This window comes from Callorhinus ursinus, unplaced genomic scaffold (genome assembly GCF_003265705.2).
Source record: "Callorhinus ursinus isolate GAN/ISIS: 27379988/994484 unplaced genomic scaffold, GSC_fseal_2.0 scaffold63, whole genome shotgun sequence".
NCBI lineage: Eukaryota > Metazoa > Chordata > Mammalia > Carnivora > Otariidae > Callorhinus > Callorhinus ursinus.
The window spans coordinates 2,119,035-2,138,753 of NW_027397125.1; the positions used below are offsets into that span (position 1 = coordinate 2,119,035).

The following is a 19,719-nucleotide window of genomic DNA, read 5'->3' on the forward strand; positions in this document are numbered from 1 at the left end:
TGTGTGTGTGTGTGTGTGTGTGTGTGTGTGTGTGTGTGTGTGTGTTTGTGAGCAGTTTAGCATAGTTCATTTTCAAATGAAATCTTATGTAAAGCTGCACTATTTCGTGAGAAAACACCACAGAACTCTACAGTTCTAAGAAACAGTCGAAAAACCGTATCTCCAGGTCATTCTCCAGTTCACTGCCAAGTCTCCAGAAGTCATCAGTTTGTACCTACCGGTCTTCGTATTTCCTGAAACACACAGAACAGGTGGAACCACATTTTCTACAAATACAGGAAATCAGTTCCCTTGGATCAGGCAGGCTTCAGTTGCAGAGCCTGAACCGACTCCGGCTACTTTAAGCAAAAACAGATTTGCTAAATGGCTTGCACGATCATTGGGCTGACTTTTCACCATAGAACTGGGACACGGCAGAACCTGTTTGACAAGGAGGAAGTTTCCTGCCTCCCTAGCCCTCTGTAACTCCGAAGCCTTGCTGCCTTGAGCAGGAAGCTAGCTATTCTAGGGTCAGATAATCAGGCCCCACTTGTGCCCTTGGCACTAGAAAAATGGGTGCCTTGCACTTTGACTCTCAACGCTAGTTTCAGTGACTACACCCTGGGACGATGACCAAGAAAATCAAAAGCTTCCACAAATGCCTTGGTCCCTACTTTGGGAACTCAGCGCATTTGACATTCTAGAATGACTCTGCATTCCAGCCCAGGAAGTGAAGGGAAGGCACGCTGGAAGGCTGCAGTGAGCAATGCCAGTCAGCCACCGGGCCCACTCATGCCTGTGCACTTGGTTCCATGCTAGAGAAAATACTCTCCTGTGCTCACACCCCAAAAAGATCAGGAATGCACCCCAAACCTACTGACCTGCTACAAAACTCTCTTCTGTAAATTTTTGTTTTTATATTACATTTCAATCACTCCTGGCGCTTAGAAAAACACATTTCATAAACATTGCACTTATTCCATAGAGCAATGTTTCTTTTCACTTGTCTGAAATTTATTTCTCTTTTAACTGTCCAAGGGCTAACCTTTCATGCTCAAATCACTGAGTCCTCAAATGTGAGTCTTAGCGTCTCTGCCCCAACTCTTCTTGGCTTTCTGCTTTGTAGGATGGGGGTGATTTCCTCAATCCTTTACTTGTACCTCCTACTCACTCTTGTGCACAGGAGGGGAGATTGTGGCAGGCATGAACCTTTCTCCCCCCCCCCCCCCGCCAAATCGTTCTCAGAGAATGATCACCCTCACTGTTACCATTTTGGAATAATAGAAGAACAGACACGGAGATGCTCAGTAACTCACACGCGCCGAGAAAATTCTCCCTCAATTAGTCTAAAATCCTCCCGAGCCACTTAAAGTCATTCTTGTTTGTTGAGGCTGAGTCTTTTAAGAGGCAATTTGTTACAGAAATGGAATGGCACCACCTCTGGCTGCCGGGCTGCTATGGGTTGGTCTCTTTTCTAGAGCGAACCATTCAGAATCCGGTCAACAAAGGCATCTGGCTGCAGCCAGAAGGAAGTTGCTACTGCTGTTCTTGTTTTCACAGGAGTTTTATTTTCAAATTCCTGAGGGCACACAGAAGGGTGGGAACATCTTGTGGCTCCCCTTTCTGCAAAGCCAACTGTGGAGCTGCCAGACCCCAGCCCCTGCTGCTGGTGGCATTCCAGTCGGGCATTTCCAAGACGGCCGTGATGAAAAGCCAACGACTCCATCATTAAGACCCAGACCTAGTATCAGCGGGACATTTTTTTTTTCATGGAAATGATTTCTGAAACCAAACTCTACTGCAAAGCGGTTTTGACTTTATTTTGTAGACTTCCTCTCGCCTCATCTTCTCTATTTTCACTGAAGAGAGCAGGAAGGAGAAGCGGCGTCAGTTCCACCGAGAAAGATCTCATCTGGGCTCCGGGTGGGTCGTGTGGGCGGGGAAGGCACCACAGCAGGATCACTTGAGCATACGGAGCTGGGACCTCATTGGAAGCTGGTCATGTTAATGAATCGGAGACCCTGAGCACATTTCTCTCTTTGCCTCTCTGCTTTGTAAATCTCCAAGAGTGGCTAACTTTGCCCTGGGCTTGGGAAAGGACTTGTGGGTTTGGCTGTCACTTGGCCAGACCTGCGGTCCCAGAGTCCCCTCCCTGATAGGCAGCGCACATCCTGCACGCAGGGACAGCGTCACACAAACACCAGCGATGTCTAACTTCTCTGTGCTGAGCAACGCCTTGTGCCCACCCCGCCCCCTTCCCCCTGCACCGCCTTCTCCATACAGATGGTGTGTGCTACGCCTGGGGTGACACGCGGGTCAGCCACTGGCGGGAGGAGAGTGCAGCACGGTCTCAGGTGCAAAACTGAAGGGGCCTCCCAAAAGTGAGTCATCAAGCTGAATAGTATTTTCATGTGATATTTTTAAAAAATTAAATGCCAAAAATCCATCATGAACAAACTATGCAAGTTTTAAATAAAGACAGGATCAACAGAGCTTCGGGAGAGATCTTACAATTCTGCCGATGAACAGAAAATGACAGTGTCCAGATCCCAAAAATTACGTGGGGCTTCCAAATGGCAGCGACAGTGGGTGTGCAGGAGGTCGCGGCTCAGTCCCCCTCCTGGGGCAGGTGGAGTCATAGTGGTGTTCCTCTTTAACTGCTGGGAGGCACCCACTGCTCCTGGTTCTGGGCTCTCTGGGGAGCCTGCTCTTCTCCGGAGCCTGTGTGTGCATATTAAATAAATGCAGGCACACTCGGGATTTTCCAGAACACAAAGCTGAGCACGGGCCCCTGGCAGGGAGACTGTGTTTAGACTCTCCCTGGCTCACACTTTCCTGTTTATTTCCCATCCCGGCTCAACTGAATTACGCCACAAGGCCAGGTGCAGCCAGGAGGACATTCCCGAATTGGCCACAAAGAGGCGGTCAAGGGCAGCGCCAACCCCACTGGTCCCAACCCAGCCGCATTTCTTGGAACCATGGATCCTCTTGCGAGGGCAAACTTCTCATTCCTCTCCTCTCTGCTCGCCGTATCCCTTCGTTTCTGCCCAAGAGTTATAAAAATCACAGGCCGAAAAAATGCCTCGCAGAGCTAGAAGAATAAACACCTTGGATACTTTTTTAAAAATCTGCTGTGACTCTTGAGCTCACCAGAACTTGCACAGCAAGGTGTGCTCAGTAAAACTCCAGAGCTCTGCAGAAGCGCAGCCACTTGGTGAGGAAACACCAGCCACCCTCGCCAATCCCGAGGGCAAGGCTGCGACCAGCTCCGGCAGCCTCTCTGCCCCAGGCTTCTTCCTGAACTGTCTGATCTACCTGCACGGCCCGCCGCGCTCGGCTGCTGGAGGAAACTCCTGCTGGTGAGACAAAGGAGCTGTTATCCCACAAGCTCAGTGATCCCCAGGTATGGAGGGAGGCACCGGGGCATTTATTCTTATCTTCATTTTATTTTGCAAAGCACAGCCAATCTTTTCAGGGACCCGAAGCTCCCTCATTTCCTGCAAAGCACAAAGGAGAAATTCCCCTCCCGGACTGGCTCCTGCTCTCGCAAGCTGAGTGGGGCAAAGAGAGCACAGAGCTCTGAAATCCAGATGGAACGCCCCAACCTGGGGATCCTGTGGTCTTGACCCTGTCCTGGCCCAGGATGTTACTGGGGGTATCACACACCCCTGTGTGTCTTACTCCTTCAGTTGTATAGGAAGAGAAGAGAAACTGGAGGCCCATGTCTGCCATCGAACTATGTGACCTCAAAAAACAAAAACAAAAACAACCCCCCCCAAAAAAACAAGAAAAGAGAAGAAAAAAGCAGATTTCTTTGTGGTTTTCTTCGAGGACCCTGGATTATTAACCTAAAAGGATCTATATAAAATTTAACGTTAAAATGTCACATTGATAATACAAATAACAATAGTTTGGGGGTTTCTTTCTTTTTTTTTTTTTAAGGCCAGCTAGGAGGATGTTTGCAACCAGTCTTCTTGTCATCTTCAACCAAGCGAACAAAATCAGCATTCCTCCCCCCAAAGCTTTTACTGCTCTTTTCCCCTTCAAGCAAGGCATTTGCTAGGTTTTATGTGGCATCATTTTGCTGTCTTGTGCAGGGGCCAAACCCCGAAGCCTCCTGTGGGTTGATCCTGTTCCTGTCCCTTCATACCCTGTGCGTGACCCCATCTATCTGCAAAAACAAGTACTGGTCTGGAACCTTGAAACAGCAGGTTGAGCTTATGAAATCGGCAGAGAGGTCTAAATCCTTATGATCTGTACATTTTGTTAAAGGGGCCCAAACATTTTTTTTTAAAAGCAAAGCGACCTAGAAATTGAATTTCCAATATAAAAAAAGAAAATGGTAAGTGGTAAAGGCAGAACAATAGAATCCTTCTGCTTTCCTTAAAAGCTTGTTGAAAGGAAAAGCTGTAGCAAATTGCATGCCAAGCCCCTCTCTCCTTCCTTGGGTGGTGGGAATATCCCTGTGTTTATAGCCCCACAGCCAGCCTGGATGTGCTATCTTTTCAGCTTGATGTTCAATTAGTCAAGTTTCTTAGTACTTGCGTTTTCACAAAACAAGATCTAATTAACATTTGGACGCAGGGGTATAAAAATACATACATGCAGTAAAAAAGGGGCATCAGAAACTGCCCTCTGAGGCTTACCCAGAGATCTTTCTTTCGTCTGGTTGGTCGACCTCACCACGGGAAGGCTCGCTCGAGTTCGGCTGCCTCTGGAAAAAGGACTCGGAGCTTCTCCCTCAGACATGGCTTCCAAAGAATCACCAGACGTCTCTGATAAATGCTCGACAGGGTCGCCCAAATTGGGAGGTTGGGGACTATGAGACAGTTTGGGGCTTCTTGTCTGCAAAAGGCATGTGAAAGAAAAGTACGAAAATAAATGACTATGAATTATGCAGAAAATATTTTCAATGCCATCAAGCTCTGCCAATCTGGGCAAACAATATGGCAGGGGAAAAATCCGTCGGAAGGACTGGACACAGAAAACTGAAGATCCAGTGGGTCAAAGTATCAGTTGTGAAAGTTACTGGAAAAATAAAAAAACAACTATATTGCCCCTGAGTATTCCACTAAGATTTTTATCACTGTGCATCTACTGTACAAATACCAGCTTGAACAAGCAGTTGAGGACAAGCCACACCATAGGAAAGAATGATGGCAAATCAATTCCTTTGGCCTGACAAATTTTAACGGCTGTTATGACAACAGATGGGATTGTGCACGTTTACATATACCTAAATGGATGAGGCACTCACACCACAGTAAACTGAATACAATCGGTCCTTCAAAGTCATCCATCAAGACTGTTTCCAAAATCAGTAAACCAAGATTGTAGGGAGACATTTATATCACCGTTGAATTTCTTCCTTCGAGCCAGAAATCCCATAGGTAAGATTATGTCTAGCTTCGGTTATTACTTACTCTCCAGTCAGCAGAAAGTATCTAGAATAACTTACACACACACGACACATAACTGAATTCTTAAGTTATCTATACTGTAATGGCAGGAAATTTTATGTGTAAAATGCTCCTGATCATTCATGTCAAGATCATTCAACTTCGAGAACATTCCTTGAACATGGACTACTGGTTGAACATTGTGGGAGATGGAGAAAAACAGACAACAGGTTGCCTGCTGGCAACGAGTTTCAGAACTAATTGGTGCAATTAGTGAAGAGCACAAAATAACACAAGATAGTGGATAAATACGTGTAAAGTAGGGACTGTGTGGGTACATCCATTCGTCCTTCCAACAGACACGTACTGAGTACCCGCTATGTTCCAGGCACTGGTACTGGGGCCAGAAAGATGCAAAAAAGAGGTGTCACCTTGCCCTCCTGGTGCTCACAGTCTAGTCAAGGGACCAACACTGAGTACAAAGTGAAGGTGTGGTGAGAGTGTGTTAACTCCGACTGGCAGGGGTGGGGTGCTTGAGTGGAGAGATGGGAAGACCCAGAAACTGTGTTCTCAAGAAAAAGGGAAGCTAGGAGGGGGTAAGCCAGAGGGTAGGGATAAAGAGAGGGAAAGGCATTCCAGGTGGAGGGGACAGCAAGTGCAAAGTCCCCGATGCAGAAAGAAGTGGCAAGCAGTGGAGGCGTGCAGGGGCTTGTCCAACAGAGATCAGATCTCACAGACTTGGAATCAAGGTGAGGGTGCTCAACTGAATTCTAAGGTACCAGAACTCCAAGGAGGTATCGGAGACATGGCAAGAGGTGAGGGGGCCAGGATCAGATACATTTTTTAGAGGATCACTCGAGCTATTTTGTGGAGGTCAGAGATTATACCCGTGAAAGATCAGAGAAAGGGAGTCAGCGAAATTAGGGGATTAGGCTGAACGAACATGTGATCGGAGCTCTCCCATCTCGAACTGCCCACCGTGACTGGCATTACCTGATCCCGGGCACTTTCTGGAAGGCAAACTGATCGGAATGAATCAGGCAGGTGAGTTTTCTCTTACTAAGTAAGATGCCAAAGGTGCTGAGGGGCTGGTGCTGGGCTACAGGCAGTCCATGGCAGCTAGTTTTTTGGTTTGTTTGCATTGCTTAATTTCCTTTAAGTCCTCCTAAGGAGGCCACTGCATTTTGCAGTTAAGCACCATTTAACTCTCAAGGCAGGAGCAGCTTTGTGGGGGTACCACCTATGCCCCACACTTAAAAGGGTTCCATGCTTGGTTTCATGCTCTACTGTGGCTGTCTTGAAATTCTTTTTATTTTAGAGAGTGAGAGAGTACTTGGGGTTGGGGGGGCATTTTGAGAGGGGAAGAGGAGAGAGGGAGAGAGGGAGGAAGAGGGAAAGAGGGAGGGAGGGAGGGAGAGAGAAAGAGAATTTAAGCAGGCTCCACGCTCAGCACGGAGCCCAATGCAGGGCTCGATCCCATGAGCCTGAGATCATGACCTGAGCCGAAATCAAGATTTGGACGCTTAACCGATAGAGCCACCCGGGTACCCCTGTCTTGAAATTCTTAACGATTTTTGGAACAAGGCACACTGAAAAATATGTAGCCTGATATACCAGGGAACCCTTTTAAGGAAAGAATGATCAGCTTCTTTCCCCTCTCTCCTGCTGAGAGTACAAGGAGACCCTCTTGGCAGGAGCACTATTGCATTATCTATACCCTCGCTCCTGGCTACAGCTCTCAGCTCCTTTCCACAGAGGAAAACCGGAAAAGATAGATCTGTGCATAGATCTGTGCACTCCCTTAAGTGGGGGATGTGGCTTCAGGGAGAGGACCAACCTGGTTGCTCCCTAGGAAACTCTCAGCTCAGATTACATGGCAAAAAGGACGCCCGTTAACAGTTAAATTGTCTCTTTGGGTTAATTTTTCTGCGCAAGCCCCCAAAACTGGTTGATTCTCAGATTTATTTTCCATTAAGTCTGCTTCTGTAATAAAGATTGGGATTGGGCTCTGGCACTCGGTGAACATACTACTTGACTAGAAAAATCCCTCCATCACTGCCTGGCCCATCGAGATCTAGATAAATTCACGGGGTCTTCAATGAAGTAGCTACCTGGTTGCTACATTCAGAAGAATATCAAGGGAAGATGTCTTCATTCGGACTTAAAAAAAAAAAAAACAAACCTACGCACTCATTTTAGCAAAATAGCCAAGAAATAATATTACTTTAAGCAACAGGGCCACGTTCCCGGCTTCTGCTGTTTTGGTCATCTCTGCAGCCCATGGCAGATATAATACATTTGATGAGTTGTCATTTTCCATTGCAAAAGGCAATAATCCTTGAAGAGAGTCAGAATCAAATTTCTGCTTCTCGTTCAGGGTCACCGTGGTGGTAATATGTATAAAAATAGAGTTGTACTGGCTAATCTTTTTTTTTTTAACTTCCTGTACACAGCTACTTCGTTCCAAATATAAATTTCCCCTCTTTTTTTCCGTGTCATTCACTTCCCCCCTGCAAACTATCATTGCAGATTAGCAGTCTCCTCACAGGGTCCCTTCCCCCGAAGCCAGCTTGCTGCTGAGACATCATATAGTGCAGAGAAGAGACAGTGGAAATTGCTGATAATAATGAATGTCAGCTACCCTGTGATTTGCTATATGAGAAACGAAAATGCAAAAGGCATTTGCAACAGGGACTCTGCACTGAGCACAGTGCCAGGCTCCCGGGGTTAGAAGCGTTGCATAGGGTTCTTGAGCTCCTAATGCACTGAAGGTATATTTTGGGGCCAAGGATAATCCATGCATTAACAGTTGGACAAAAGAGCTGAGAGGTGTGTCACTGTGAGCGCAGAAGGGGTTTGGGGGCAGGACTGCTGGAACTGAAGGGTGGGTCAGGAAGGGGGGAGAACAGGGGTGAACTGAGCAGTCACACACCCATGTTCTCAGGTCTCTGTGCACTGGGGGGAACCCAGGGGGAGAACGCGGGACAACTGCTGGCCTCTCAAGGGACATTTTCCCCTGTCTCTCAGCTGAGCTAACAGATACATCATCCAAATCAGTGGAGTACCAAGTTGTCTCTTCCTATCGGCAACCTTGGGGCGGGATTTTGCCTCCTGCTAACCTCTTCAGCAATACCGAATATGTGAAAAAGCTTCACTTTTATTATCTGATTGATGCTCAGCAATCTTTCAAAGAGTTCCCGCCCCCAAACAATGTCCTCCTCCTCTGTGGAATTCCTCCCTGCCCACTTGCCTAAGCCCCTGAAGCCCCATGTCCCATATGGTGGGGTGGGGGGGAGGGCATACATTGCAGCTACCCGGGACACTCCTAGTTTTGCACCTGTTGTCCTAACGTCATTATTAGGAGAGACCCCCTTTTACTCTCAAGCGTATACTGGTTTGAGCAGTTAAGTGCAGAGTCACCGCGCCCAGCCCAGCTGGAGCTGACTGAACCAAGCAGTGGCCACACCTGATCTTGACTGGACCCATTATATTCTCTCCCTGAAAAATGGAGACCTGGGACAGAGGAGCTATTTTGTGTGAGGTCATATGAAGTCGTGGCTGATATGGACAGGGAATGTGAAACAGAAAGAATACAGAGAACGGATGGGGCAGATCTGTTCAGGAAAACAGAGATGAGAGATCCCCATGACCCGGAAGATGGAGAGGAGCTACCTGGGCCACTGGGCAGCCCAGTTCTTGATTCCAGCACACTGAGGGGCATTTCCCATTAATTCCTTTCAATTAATTCCATTTTTGTTCTTAAACTGGTTTGAGATGACTTCGTGCCTTGTAAGCAAGTCATCACTGACACAGACCAATTCTTAACAGCTCCCCGCCTTGAGCTGTTACGATGCTGGCACATTTATAATATTAGCAATAATACACATATTTCACAGATGAAACTCTCTTTAAAAAATTATGGGGGAAATTATGATGTAGGGTTACTAACATGGTATTTCGCAAAGTTGGGGGCACTCAAATATGTCCTCTCTACTGAAAATTTTACTATGTATGGTATCATTATTACATGGGAAAGGAGATACTTTAATTAGCAAAAAAGGGGTGTGGGATACTCACACAATTTCAGATTTGGCCTAATAAAAAAGTCTTTACGTTGGGAGCTATTCTCATTTTGGCTCAGGCGAAGCCTTTTTCTCCATCAGGCACTGTCTACAGCATGGCTTTTGGAGCCTTTGCCCCAAGCTGCTGAGTGGAGAGCTGCCCCTCCCCGGGGAAGACACGTGGCCCCATGAATGGTGGAAATGCTACGTGAGCCAGAGGAGCACGACTCAAGGGTTTGGAAGGCTGGATTTCCCTCTGCGCTTCTTGGGGACCCAGGATACCAACCCATCTCCTTTTGTTTCCATCACAACTTTCTAGATGTTTTCCCTAAATCCCCAGGTGGCCCCTAAACCTGTAAACCCAAACAGGAATTCCTTTGGGGTCATGCACCCCAAGGGGTGGTTTGTGTAAACCAGGTCACCTGAACTCCCTTCATCCTTTCCAGCCTTCCCTTCTTCAAAGAGGGCTTTCTGTCACCAAGAGATGCTGGGGTAATAGGCCTCATGCAGGTCTCCCCTCTGCTTCATCTGCAACATGTGTGGACTGGTCCTCTCGGAAGATTCTCCTCCTAATGAAGGGATAAGGGGAGAGAGCCTGCCGCTCCAAGACTGACATACGGGATTCTCATTGAAACCTCACCGCAACTCATGATCCTGGTCGCCAATGAGAAAACAGATTGTTTAAGCAACTTGCCTGAAATTCTAGCAAGTGAAGGAACTGGGGCCGCGTCTGTAGGATTCCAGAGCTGACAGTCAGTGGTAAAGTCATTTATTTAAGTGGGAGTCTATGGACTAAGGACGAAGATTTCATAACTGCGACATACACACCACACAAAGAAGAAAAAACCACGTCACCCAGGTCGTAGTATTTCTTTCAAATTATCTACCCTACTGCACTTGCTTGGTAGAAATATGCGGCTTAGCTACAGCATGACGACCAAGGTTTCTACATTTCTGTCCTCAAATGCATGCAACATAGTTGCACAGCATTAATTTTTAAAAGACTGCCATACTTGCATTTTATCATCATGAACAAATATTTGCTGAAATGTTTGCCATGAGCGTTATGCTGTACTAGGAGATCAAATTTATTCTTATTCTTTGCAATGCTGTTGGTATTTGGAGACCAAAGCCAAAGAGAAAAGAAAGGTTAAGCTAGAGGCACTGATGATGTGCTTTCATTCCCATTCTTTGGAACCCTTAAAGTGAAAATTGAAACACAGAGGTCCAAAACACGAAGCCTGCAAACGTAGCTTTACGTAACATGGTAGCTGTCGGGAACCGTGAGGTGTCTGGCTAGCCAGCTTATACACTGCACTTCAAATTAGGTTATCTTTTGAAAACTCAACGTTGCCTTACAGAAGTTTTACCTCATTCTAATTAATTTCCAATCTCCACAGAGGATTCGGAAATAGGACGCTTCTCACATGCGAATGTATCTGGGATGACTCATTATCCTAATACAGTTGGCTTTTTTTTTTTTAAAGATTTTTATTTATTTACTTGTGTGTGAGAGAGACAGAGAGCACAAGCAGGGTGAGTGGCAGGCAGAGGAAGAAGCAGACTCCCTACTGAGCAAGGAGCCTGAAGTGGGGCTTGATCCCAGGACCCCAGGATCAGAACCTGAGCCAAAGGCAGACCCACTTACTCCCGAATTTTTTTGATAAATATGGTACAGTGCTGTAAGTGTATTTTCTTTTCCCCCTGATTTCCTTAATAACATTTTCTTTTCTCTGTATCGTGAGAGCACTGTATATAACACATATAACATATAGAATATGTGTTACCCGACTGTTTGTTATCGCAAAGCTTCTAGTCCAGAGTGCGCTCTTAGTGGTTAAGTTCTGGGGGAGTCAAAAGTTATACACTCACTTTTGACTGTGTCGGGGGTCGGCGTTCCCAACCCCCACGTTGTTCAAGGATTAAAACCGTACTCATTAACTGAAATGGTTAACTTAATCACGATAGTCAGACACTTTAATCCCATGTCTTGTACTTAGGAAGCTTTCGACTCAAACCTGGTTAAAATTCTGACTTCAACTGAAGAGAACTTTCTAGGTGTTCAGTACTCTCGTGAGAGATTCAAGAAACAAAATATTAGAAGTTCACAACAATGGATCATCCCCGGACTTCTGTTTACTCCACCATCCCTGCTCCACCTTGGCCTCAGGAAAATTAAGAGTTGTCACTAAGTTTAAGCGTCTCCTTTGCTTAGAGTCCTTTCTACAAACCACTGTGCAGTCCCTTGCCTCTCTTCTTTGCCTCTCATTTCCAAATCCTCTTCTTTTCCAAATCCTTTGCTTTTCCTTCATTTAAGTAATATCTATGTCCAACGTGGGGTTCAAACCCACGACCCTGACATCAAGAGTCGCGGGCTCCACTGACTGAGCCAGCCAGGCGCCCCTCCTTGCTTCCAAATTCTAAAGCCTCTGCTGGCTTTGGGCCTGGGGATGGGGAGAGTGACAGGAGCTCTCCTAGGCATATCTGGCTTCCATCCTGCCTCCGTCCTTACATAAACCCAAGGCAGGCGGCCGCATCTGTCTAGGCTGACCTCCTCTTCCTTTAGGTGGCCCACCTGCCACTCTCAGCTGAGTCTGGGACCCACAGCCAGGTGCGTTTCAGAAGCAGCAGGCCCTGGGCTCCGCAAGGCTCCTTGGCTCCTTCCCACCACTTCTGTGGCGGATGGCCAGAAAAGCAAAACCCAGGCCACTCTCTCCTCAGGGTCATTCTTCTGCTGATGGCCAACCTGGGGAATAGGCAGAGGACATCCACTGTTCTAGATGACAGGTGGAGGTAAGCACCAGAATACAAATGTAAGAGAGAATTACTTGGTTTTATAACAACGGTGAAACCTTTGGGTGGGTCTGGTGGTAAAGACTTAGAGGAGAAGAAATCAGCTTTTATTTTTAATAGAAAGCTTGAGTGCAAGCAGTACATGGTCCTGCTATGAGTAGAAACACACACAATTGACTGTTTAGTGCCTAGCTGTGTCCCATGCAAGGAGCGTGTGGACACACCCCAGCTTTACCCGTGATCAGGAACTCCTGGGCCTCACAACCAGAAAGACAGATGGGCACAAACCCCACTTTAATGCCAACATCCAACTGTGCATACCTGAGATTCTCAGAAGTTTCTCCTGTCTCAAGTTTAGCTCTGAAAATCAGTATTTCCCTTCCTCAGCTCGGACACTGGGGGACAGCATTTTCTCGGGGATTTATTTTGATGAGCTCCCCTTGATAAACTGAGTTTATACCCTGTTTCTTCAAGGTAGTATTTCAGCCCCTTCCTCCCTCTTTCCACCAAAAGAGTACCCAGACATTTTTCATGATTTTCACCTGTGAAAACAGAAAGCTGTTTGGTCTGGAGGAAAATCAGACGATTCAGCAGTTGAGCAAAGTACAACTGTGTTTTTTGTTTCCACATTTTCCTTCCCTGTGTGTGTTACTTCATTATCAGATCAGAAAGGTGAAAAGGCAGTGACCAGTGATGCCAAGTAGTCACTGCCCGCTGCCTTCCGGTCTGGAACCAGCCACAGGCACCCATGCGGCGAGCCACGCGGAACCCCTCCGCCAGCGCCCTCCCACCATGCAAAGCCCCTTCTACAGATATCAAGAAACAAATGACGAGGGCACCCGGTGCCGAAAATGATGCTTCTTCATTATTTAAAGAAGCACCACGCTACATAGATACTCGCCTTCAAGCTATTTCTGTGTCGGATGACTCTTTTGAGATATTATTAATTTATCATGTTCTCGTAGTTGTCAGCAACAAACAAACAAACAAACAAACAAAAAATCATGGAACATCTAATCCTAACCCCTATTTCCTGAAACAATTGCCAAGCCTTTGTGTCCTAAGGTCTTCCCAGGGGAAGGTCTGGTAACAGTGTCTTTATGATACACAGGCCACCAGGAAGACCCTCTCCCTAGATTAGGCTTAGGAGGTAAAGACGTGTGGAAAATAAATACGGTGGGGTCCTCCCACCTCGCAATGGAAGAGGAGAAAGGTTGCTAATTGGGCAGGAAAAAGGGGGTGAATGACTTTGCAGGGCCAACTAGGGAGTGCTAGTTTTGTTGTTGCTGGTGGTGGTGGTGATGGCCAGGGTGTTCTTCAAATTGTGGAGACCTGGATTCCATTTACAAGGAGTGGCCCCACTGGGCAGGATGGATGTGTGGCATGCTTAGAGTGGCTGAAATCGGTGCCCACGCTTAGGAGGCTTGGCAGACAGCCCCATGAGCCCACCTGCAGACGGACTGCTAGAAGGCCGTTTACTGGGTCCCAGGAGACTCAGAAACCTTACCCAGTTTTATGGGACTAGATGCTCTCCTTAGGATTTATGACCCCAAAGTGATGAGAATAAATTTCTCAATAATTGCTGAAGCCAAGCCAGGTTAATTTGATTTGCAAAAATTAGAAAGGTGATACTTCCTGCACTAGTGGGTTGGGGAGGAAATCTGTATAGATGACATCTGAAATAGAGAATAAATAAACCTAGAGTCACACGGAAGGCTCACTAACAAATTACCATGGAACCAAACCATGGACTATTATACAGTCATAATCAGGGTCTTTTAAGGATTTTTTTTTACATATAACTTGAGAAATGGAAGCAATATACCCAAATATTAGCATTGGATTTCTTTATAGGGTAGTATCATGAGTAACATACTTTCCTCTTTACTTCTCCAAAATGAGAACAGACTGCTTTTGCAAATCAGACAATTACTAAATAAGCATATTTTTAAAGAGCAGATCAGAGGAAGAGAAGACTATTTCACAAAACATTTAGAATCCAGAGAGATTCTTGTCTATGGTGACCTGAAGATACTCCTGCTCATTCCTGTCTTCTCAAGGGCATCCCGTATGATGAGGTTCCAGGTAGAAGGACTCATCCTTCTAGATGGTCCCTGAAATTAGGACAGGAATTCATGGCGGAAACACAGGGAATGAAGACACATTTCCATTTTCATGCCATGCAAAATTGTGCAGGAATCCAGAATTGCATGGATTTCCACTTCCAAAAAAGATTACAGCTAAGGAAGAAGAGCCAAAAGCCATCCATTACATTCTGGACATGCAGATAATGAGCTTTACCTTTTAAGGAGACAAGATTCTCACATCTGTTAGCTCTTCCCCCGCCCCCAATCTGTCGTTCTGACACCATTACCATAACTTAACTTTAAAGCTCTGATTAAAAAATGACTCCAGGTAAATTTTAAGTTTTAGCCATGTTTTACAGTCTCTTGAATATTTTCTACATTTCAACCCCTTCACAGTACGTGGATGATCTGTTTCTCATTTTTTTCCTTGAAGACAGCTGTCTGTGCCTAGAGGAATAGCTAAAACCAGTTACCCTGCAGATGGGCCATGGGCCCCTCACAGGTCAGTGTGGGGGGCAGCCTTTGTCACTTTCAGGATTAGAGGCCAACCCGCCACCTGGCTGCTTGGTGTCCTACCTGTAATATGACCCAGACTCACTTTCTGAAGCAACACCTTGAATTGGCTGTTCTCGGACCTCCCTCCAAAGCCGGAAGGAGACCAAGACTTTTGAAAGAAGATAAGGCCGAGCTGGCCTCCCTGTGTCTTCAGCGTTCTTCCATGGGGATAGAAAGTTACACCATCAGCAAGCACCAAATCTGGATCTCGTTAGCTCAGCCCTCAACCCCTTTCAGACACACACTCCTGCAATTCTTATTCAGTGTCCTGCTTTCCTCGTGAAGGAGTTGATACAAAATAAAAGGCCAACTGAAGAATACGGCTGTTTCCTGTCTCTTACGTGGATGGATGCCCCTCTTCCGAAAGCATGGTATGTCTACAATTTCAAACAAGGAAAATAGTTTGACCTCCTGAAGGAGTAATAAGTAGTACTCTGCGCCATAACGGGAAGGGTGTAGAACATATACAAAGTGTCGCATATATCAGAAAGGCTGACGGTAAATTTAATGTTCAAGCCAATCACAGTTCACTGTACCCCTACATTTGTCTCGTCCTCCTCTGAGGTTTTGCCTCTGGATTTTAATTTATCCACCTAAGGTAGAGGTCTCCTTATCACAAGCTGCCTTGAATCAATCACTCAGTCTCTCTCTCTCCCGCTTTATTTTGCAAGAAGAAGGTGTGCCTTATAAACACACACGTTTCACAGGCTGGGGCTCCTGCCATCCTTCCTGGGAGAAGCCTGAGTGAAGCAGCAGATGCCATTACACTTCCGAGAGCCAGGAATGCACTTAAAAAGCTGCAGGATAAAAGGTGTCCAAGTCAGGTCTGCTGTTATTATGGTGATGAAAGGGAAGGGGCCTGCTAGCAGGCTTTGAAATCGCAAGTAAAAGACAACCAGCACAACACAGAGTGCTAAACAGGCCCCAGAGAAGGCCTCCTAACAAAGCCATTTATAAGTTCATCCCCACGCCCAGGCTGCAGTGGGGCCCCTGCAGCTGAGCTGTGCTGTTAGGAAACAAAGAGGCCTTCCCTGCTAGCCGCGGCCCCTCCCTGGGCCTGTCCTGGGAGATCTGAAGGTGCCCCCACCACTGTGAGGAAGGCCCCAGGTAGCTAGGCCGGGGTGGGGGGGGCACTGGGGTGCCTGAGGCCGCCATGCTTGTGCTTGTGGCCAGACCCTCTTGAGACATCCTGAAAGGAGAATTTGCTGAAACTTTCCAACTCACATTCTCACACACACACACACACACACACACACACCCCATCACACCACCATCCCTCCATCACCACCACCAGCTGCCCTCCCAATGTCCCTGGAATGCTTTTCGAATGAAAAAAGACCTTTGAAAGTTCTAACTTCAGGCTAAAGGTTCTTTTTCCCTCTAGAGCTGCCCTAGGAGAGCACATCAGGGTTTGGGAAGATGGAAGACAAGATTTAGCATGAGACCCTTTTCCTTTTTATCACACTATTCTTACGGAATCTGCACAGACTCCAATCTTGCTATGCACGGGCAGTGCCACCCCATGTGAAGGCTCTCTCTTCTACAAAATAATCAGAATATCTACTTGATGTAGTTGTGGTGAGGGGTCACTGAAAAATAATACACAGGAATCTATCAACTATAAATGAGGGTGGTTCTAGATGTGGTCCTGCGGAGGTCCCTTGGCTTGTGGGTTCCTGCGTGAGAGGGGAGAATACGACTAACCTTTTTCTGTGTCCACCCTGCCTGATGTGGGTAAATGGTTACTTCCAATTTCCAAATGGAGAATTTGACATCCTAGGAGGCCAAGCGTGACTCCTCTACCCGAGAGGAAGAACATCAATTTCCAAACATTATACATCCCAGCCCTCCAAAATACACTACTGTCATTATAACTTGTGTATAAATGCTTAAAAAAAAAAAGCCCTTGAAAAAAATTCTCAAATATCCCATTATTGGCTGATATATCACAAAAAAAAGTTGGTGCTGAAAATTGGTCTTAAGCGTAAGAAAAAAAGAATAGTGAGGTGGACCCCAAACTGCACGATTTGTGATGGAGAATCCCACATCGTGAAGTCAAATCTCTGTTCTGAAAATAGAAAGGCACAGTGAAAAACGGCGGCCGATAAAACTGTAAGGAGGAGCCACGTGGCATTCTCCTCCCTGTCTGCACCCCGATTTAGTGCACAACATGCATGCAAGGAAAGAACCAAGCTACCTCTCTTTTCGATGAGCTACAGAAATTACAGAAACGTGAAAACGGGGGCACCTGGGTGGCTCAGTAGGTTAAGCATCTGCCTTCAGCTCAGGTCATGATCCCAGGGTCCTGGGATCGAGTCCTGCGTTGGGCTCCTTGCTCAGCTGGGAACCTGCTTCTCCCTCCCCCTCTGCCACTCCCCCCGTTTATGCTCTCTCTCTCTCTCTGACGAATAAATAAATAAAATCTTAAAAAAAAAAAAAGGAAAGGCGAAGAACTTAGTGTGGTCACTGAGGGCTGACTGAATGGGAGGGAGACCACTTTTGTACAAAGGCCAGTCTGCTGGATGCTTCCTAAGCACTGCAAGTTGAAGGCCTCACAGCAGGGAACAAACGCTTCAGACCTGTGCATGCTCAGGAGACGAGAAAGAAAACAGGCCACGTTTGCGGGTACAAAAAGGGTGTGGATGGCGATGTGCCAGAGGGTCAGTCGGCACAGTGTCCACCACCGAGCCAGGTATGTAAGCACTGGAGACTCTCCCCACCCTTTTCAGTTCTAAACTGACCCATCATGACCTAGGAACAAGAGGATTGTGGGTAAATAAGGAATATGCTGAAAGCTGGCTCTGGGACCAGACCGCCTGGGGTCAAATCCCAACTCTGTTATTTATTAGAACTATGTGGCCTTGGGCAAGTCATTTAACTGCTCTGTGCCTCAGTTTCCCCATTTGTAAAATGGGCACCACAGCATGCCCACCCCATGGGTTGCTGTGAGAAGTTCATACTTGTAAAGCACTTGGAACAGTGGCTGGCACACAGTAAGTTCTAAATGAATGTGTCCGTTCCTTTCATTTTTATTATTAAGATGCACGTCCGTAAAATGGCCTGGACCTGACACTGGACGTGGAGCTGAGGGAAGGAAGAGCCATAGTGCTCTGAGGTAATCCGAATGATACAGCTTCTTTTCGACAGCCATGACTATTGTGCCTCAAGCAAGCTGGGGAGGAGGGGGTCCTGATGGAGAACCCCACTCTTCAGAGGACTGTGCCATGATCTCTGACTTACCGCTGCATCACTGCCCATTCCACAGCCCAATTTGTGGAAAGTAAATGAAATATTTGGAAGCAAGCATGCAATGAGTGTTCACCTTAATATTAACTCTCACAATTAAAACACACACACACACACACACACACACACACACACACACACGTTTCAGAATGCGGCAAGCATTTGGCTTTGATGGGTTTAAGTCAGGGCTTGGGGGAAAAGGGCAGCCGATCGGGTTTAGTGGCGGACGCTGATTAGAATGGCGCACGCAAGGGAACGCAAAGGCAGGAGGTGAGGTACAACTCGATGCAGAGAAAGAAAAGGTGGAGTACTAACTCGCTGAGATGATTCAATTTTCATCAGGTACCTCTGAATGTCAAGTTCTGCCTGAAGAGAGATCAGCATGCACTGCAAAGCCTGCGTGACAGGAGAAAAAGAGAGAGAAAAAGACAGAAAAGAAAAAGGGTGAAAACATGAAGAGAAAAAGAACAGGTGGACCAAAACGGACTGACCACCTATTCGTTCATGAGGAAAATGTAGCACAGTTAACCCCTGTCCCCCTCAAGGAAGGAGAAAATGGTGGCAGTCCCATCCTTATATTTCAGAAAGAAATGTTGAAAGCGAGCAATGAGTTTCCCCTAAAATATCTTGCAACAGGCATATCTAAATTCACCTTGTCATTTGAGAATCTGTCACTTGGGCTGATTGTCCTGAGGTTGTCCCAAGGCTGCGGGGAGCTCCGGGAGCTTGCCGAACCAGACGGAAATACCTTCCTTAGTCTGAGTGCGGTTGGGTGGGGTGCCCGAGCCCGCCATCTTGATTGGCACCGGCCACTGGGCTTCTCCACAAAGACTGGCCTGTGAGCACAGTGCTCTGCGCCTGTCCTCTGCCACGCAGGATGACAAGACTCTCATGATTAGACCCAGTATGAGTACTTACAGGAATGGAAGGCAGGATTATGACTGAGCGAACCAATTCCGTCACCGAAACCTGGGTGATCCTGGAGCATGTGTCTTCGGTTTACTCTGCTTCCCGGGCCAGTACTTAAATATTTCAGTTGTCATTGATCCACGGATTAGTTTTTGGACTTTATTTTTTTTAAAAGACCATGGTGGAAAAATATGTTTTGTGTTTTAAAAAATGAAAATTTCCATAATCCTCATGAGCAAATGACTTACTCTTGAATCCAAAATCAGCCAGTGAGAACTGAAAGCGGGGTCTCAGAGGCATAGATCCATACACCCGTGTTCACAGCAGCATTATTCACAAAGGCCAAGTAGTGGAAGCCGCCCAAGTGTCCACCAACGGATGAGTGGATCAACAAAAGACGGTATATACGTGTAACAGAACATTATTCGGCCTCACAAAGGAAAGAAATTCAGACACATGCTACAACATGCATGAGCCTTGAGAACACTCGATGAGGTAAAATAATCTGGACACAAGAAGACAAACACGGTTAAGAGTCCACTTATAGGGGGTGCCCAGAGTAGTCAATTCAGTGACAGAAAGTCGAATGATGGGTGCCGGGGGCTGGAGGAGCGGGGAATGGAAAGGTGTTGCTTCATGTGGACAGAGCTGCAATTCTGCAGAATGAAAAGAGTGCTGGGGATTGGTTGC

At 46.6% G+C, this 19,719-nt stretch overlaps 1 protein-coding gene across 1 annotated transcript in view; it reads right to left on the reverse strand.

The window, feature by feature from the left end:
- KIAA1217 (KIAA1217 ortholog) overlaps positions 1-19,719 on the reverse strand; it is a 283,716-nt gene that overhangs the window by 132,093 nt on the left and 131,904 nt on the right. The window contains 1 exon segment of the mRNA XM_025891962.2: positions 4,626-4,824. Within this exon segment, the coding sequence (XP_025747747.2) occupies positions 4,626-4,824 (199 nt within the window).